We start from the raw sequence: 4,349 nt of genomic DNA on the forward strand, positions 1-4,349 counted from the left end.
GTCTTTTGGGGAAGGAAGGGAAGGGAAAGAAAGGTTTTGTTGTTGTTGCTGATTTTACTATAAACTTCAGAGTGAAAACTTTGCATTTTTTGGCAAATTAAACAAAGTTGTATTTTCATGATCCTTTTTCTTTTGTTATGGAGGTCTAGAGATAGAGACAACTCTTGGTGTTTCCAAGGGTGCTTGGAGGTTACAAAAGACAAAGGGAAATAAATAATGACTTTCCTCCTCCCAAACACAAGATTGAATCTCTTCTGTGTAAATCTAGAGCTTTGCTTTTGGGTTATAGGTTGCAGAAAGATTCAATTTATTGTCAGAGTAGTCAATATTTAATATTAAATCAATATTAATTACTCAAAATTTAATAATATCAATTTTTTTCTGAAGCTTCGATATGTACAAGACAGTGTTTAAGAGATACAAGGTGGAATATACAGGGAAGGAGAACAATGTCTTTTTAGTACTTTTCTTTGGGAATCGTATGACTAGTTTTGTATCCAGTGACCTTGGATGCTTGTTAAGTGCTTATTGTGTGTAGAGCACTGGGTTAGATGCTGGGGAAGATACACAAATTCCATATTTTCATGGAGCTCTCTTGTGTAAAGGAGGATAAAATTCAAACACAATATCACATGATAAGTGTGTAAAGATCATTAGACAGATGTAAAACAAAATAATATGTGAGGTCTAAGGGAGGAAGGCTGTAGGGTTCAGGGCTCGGTCATAAAATAGATGCAACAAAAGGCAGAAGTTTTTTTTTTAAATGCTGTTAAAACATTTGCAAAGCAACATAGAAACAACTATAGCACACTATATTATATGAACAGGAAAGGAGCAAGCTGCCTTAACCCTGAAAAATAATTTACATTTATATATTATCACCCAATTACCTAAGCACTGAGTAAGAAACAGAGTTGAAGAAGAAGATGATCAGGTAGTCAGGAAAGAATTTCTTTAGAGAGGCTTGATGAAATAAAACCCCATGTGGACTGCTAATATGGAAGGGGACCTAGAATGAGCCAGAGCCCAATCTCAATATACGCATTATAACAGCATTTTTTTTTTTGCCTGAGAAGAAGCTTGCAAGCTATAGTAGAGAGACAAAGTTCTCCTCCGTTCAAAGAGGAATGGGAAAGGGGTGAAGTATTAATACATATGTGGGGTGTTCAAGGCTAAGTTGGGGTTAAGGGAGAAACAATAGACCCAGAAGTAGAGAAGTAGAAATCTGGGGAGAAGACATCTCTAAACACTGTAAATCAGAACGCAGGACATTTGCTTCTCTTTACATAAGTCAGGAAGGAAGACATTTGCTACTCTTTCTGGGCTGGTCAATATTGGTTTCAGCAGGCAAGGATCACTAGTATGTCAATCAACCCTGGGCGTCAGAAATCCTCTTGACTGCTAGTTGTTGTGCTACTCCATTGTCTCATTTCTCTGGTCTTTTCACTGAGAAAGCTTGAAAGTCCTCTATTTTATTGAAAATCCATATTTTGCCTTGCAGCATGATACTCAGTTTTGCTGGGTAGGTGATTCTTGGTTTTAATCCTAGCTCCACTGACCTCCGGAATATCGTATTCCAAGCCCTTCAATCTCTTAATGTAGAAGCTGCCAGATCTTGGATTATCCTGATTATGTTTCCATAATACTCAAATTGTTTCTTTCTGGCTGCTTGCAGTATTTTCCCCTTGATCTTGGAGCTCTGGAATTTGGTGACAATAATTCTAGGAGATTTCTTTTTGGGATGTATTTGAGGAGGCGATCTGTGGATTCTTTCAATTTCTATTTTGCCCTGTGGCTCTAGAATATCAGGGCAGTTCTCCTTGATAATTTCTTGAATGATGATATCTAGGCTCTTTTTTTGATCATGGCTTTCAGGTAGTCAATAATTATTAAATGATCTCTCCTGGATCTATTTTCCAGGTCAGTGGTTTTTCCAATGAGATATTTCACATTGTCTTCCATTTTTTCATTCCTTTGGTTCTGTTTTATAATATCTCGATTTCTCATAAAGTCACTAGCTTCCACTTGCTCCAATCTAATTTTTAAGTAGTATTTTCTTCAGTGGTCTTCTGGACCTCCTTTTCCATTTGGCTAATTCTGCCTTTCAAGGCATTCTTCTCCTCATTGGCTTTTTGGAGCTCTTTTGCCATTTGGGTTAGTCTATTTTTTAAGGTGTTGTTTTCTTCAGTGTATTTTTCAGTATTTTTTTGGGTCTCCTTTAGCAAGTCATTGACTTGTTTTTCATGGTTTTCTCGCATCCTTCTCATTTCTCTTCCCAATTTTTCCTCTACTTCTCTAACTTGCTTTTCCAAATCCTTTTTGAGCTCTTCCATGGCCTGGGACCAGTTCATGTTTTTCTTGGAGGCTTTTGTTGTAGGTTCTTTGACTTTATTGACTTCTTCTGGCTGTATGTTTTGGTCTTCTTTGTCACCAAAGAAAGATTCCAAAGTCTGAGACTGGATCTGGGTATATTTTCACTGCCTGGCCATGTTCCCAGCCAACTTACTTGACCCTTGAGTTTTTCAGCAGGGTATGACTGCTTGTAGAGTAAAGAGAACTATGTTCCAAGCTTGGGGGGATGTGCCAGCTCTGCCACACCAGCACTCCTCCTTCCCCAAGAAGCCCCCACCCAGACTGGAGTTAGATCTTCAGCAGGCTCTTCACTCCTGCTCTGATCCACCACTTAATTCCTCCCACCAGGTGGGCCTGGGGCCAGAAGCAACTGCAGCTGTAGTTCTGTAGCTGCACCACCTCTGCTGCCCCCAGGGCAGTGGCTGAACTGCAAAATCTATCACCCTGTCCCCAGCAGCTTTTCCCACTAACCTTCTCTGTTGTCTTTGGTGTTTGTGGGTTGAGAAGTCTGGTAACTGCTGCAGCTCACTGATTCAGGGCGCTAGGGCCCGCTCTGCCCGGCTCCTGGTCTGGTTGGTCCACATGGCCCATGCTGGGCTCTGCTCCGATCCCAGCTCTGTGTGCGAAAGACCTCACCCAGCAACCATTCAGGCTTTCCTGGGCTGGAGCCCTGCTTCCCTTGGCTGTTTTGTGGGTTCTGCAGTTCTAGAGTTGGTTCAGATCCGTTTTTTATAGGTTTTTGGAGGGACTTGGTGGGGAGCTCCCGCTAGTCCCTGCTTTCCAGCTGCCCTCTTAGCTCCTCCCCCTTTCCTGACATTCTTGATTGTCACAAAGAATGTGGCTCAGTGGCTGTTCATGTGTGTAAACACATAAGACACGCCCAGCTGTAATGGGAGAACTAGCATATTTGTTGGACAGCCACTAAGATTTGTCAAGAACAAATCAAATAAAACAAAGCATTTTTTTCAATGCAACATTTTAAGCCTTCTATGGTTCTTCTTGTATTAAATCCATCTCTCTTGAGAAAAAAAGAATAATACTTTGAAACTGAAGAGGTAGTTGTACAAATTACACTTTATAAATCTTCCTGCAGATATTAAGAAACCATTAGGCTCTACCCAAAAACCAAACAAACTTTTTTTTTTAAAAATTGAAGAGTCGCTTTCTCCGCCTGGCCACAGCCGAGGTTGGACTTGCTGCGCTTGCTGCTGCTCCCGCTGTACCTGCAGCGCCAGCCCTCGACCACTGGGACCGCACCCGACTAGAAATCAGAACGCCAGCATGCGCTACGTGGCAGCCTACCTCCTGGCCGTTCTCGGCGGCAACGACTCCTCCAACTCCAAGGACCTGAAAAAGATCCTGGACAGCGTGGGCATCGAGACGGACGAGGAGCGATTGAAAAAGGTCATCAGCGAGCTGAGTGGCAAGAACATAGAGGACGTGATCGCGCAGGGGAGCAGTAAGCTGGCCTCCATGCCCTCCGGTGGTGCTGTCGCTGTTGCTGCCAGTGCTGGTTCTGCTGCCCCAGCTGCTGGTGGCCCTGCTCCTACTGCTGCTGAGGAGAAGAAAGAAGAAAAGAAAGAGGAATCAGAAGAGTCTGATGACGATATGGGCTTTGGTCTTTTTGATTGAGCATCCACCCTGATCCTTGAGCAAATAAACCTTTTATTTAAGAAAAAAAAAAATTGAAGAGTCCTTTCATCTCTTGAACTCCACATCGCACAATTATCCAACTATGGCTTGTACTAAGTAAATATAACGGAAGGGAAAGGAAAAGGTCATTGCAGTGTCTTTTTTAATAAATATAAGCACAGAAGAGGAAAAAAAAGGAAGGCCAGAAACTGTAGACAAGTAGGATATCTTTGAAAGTTATATGCTGACTTTATTCTATGTAAAACAAAAGCACACTATATAACCAAACCTGCTGTTTCATGTAAAATAATATTATTCTGTTATACTACTATGTAAGCGGAAATTCTTATAATCTTTGGTATCAA

At 41.5% G+C, this 4,349-nt stretch overlaps 1 protein-coding gene across 1 annotated transcript; it reads left to right on the forward strand.

The window, feature by feature from the left end:
• Nucleotides 1-3,626: 3,626 nt before the first annotated feature.
• LOC118848270 (60S acidic ribosomal protein P2-like) lies at nt 3,627-4,037 on the forward strand. Its single transcript, XM_036757101.1, has one exon. It carries the CDS (start codon nt 3,634-3,636, stop codon nt 3,982-3,984), a length of 351 nt encoding a protein of 116 aa, XP_036612996.1. The 5' UTR covers nt 3,627-3,633; the 3' UTR covers nt 3,985-4,037.
• Nucleotides 4,038-4,349: the final 312 nt, after the last annotated feature.

Source organism: Trichosurus vulpecula, chromosome 4, assembly GCF_011100635.1.
Source record: "Trichosurus vulpecula isolate mTriVul1 chromosome 4, mTriVul1.pri, whole genome shotgun sequence".
Taxonomy (NCBI): Eukaryota; Metazoa; Chordata; class Mammalia; order Diprotodontia; family Phalangeridae; genus Trichosurus; species Trichosurus vulpecula.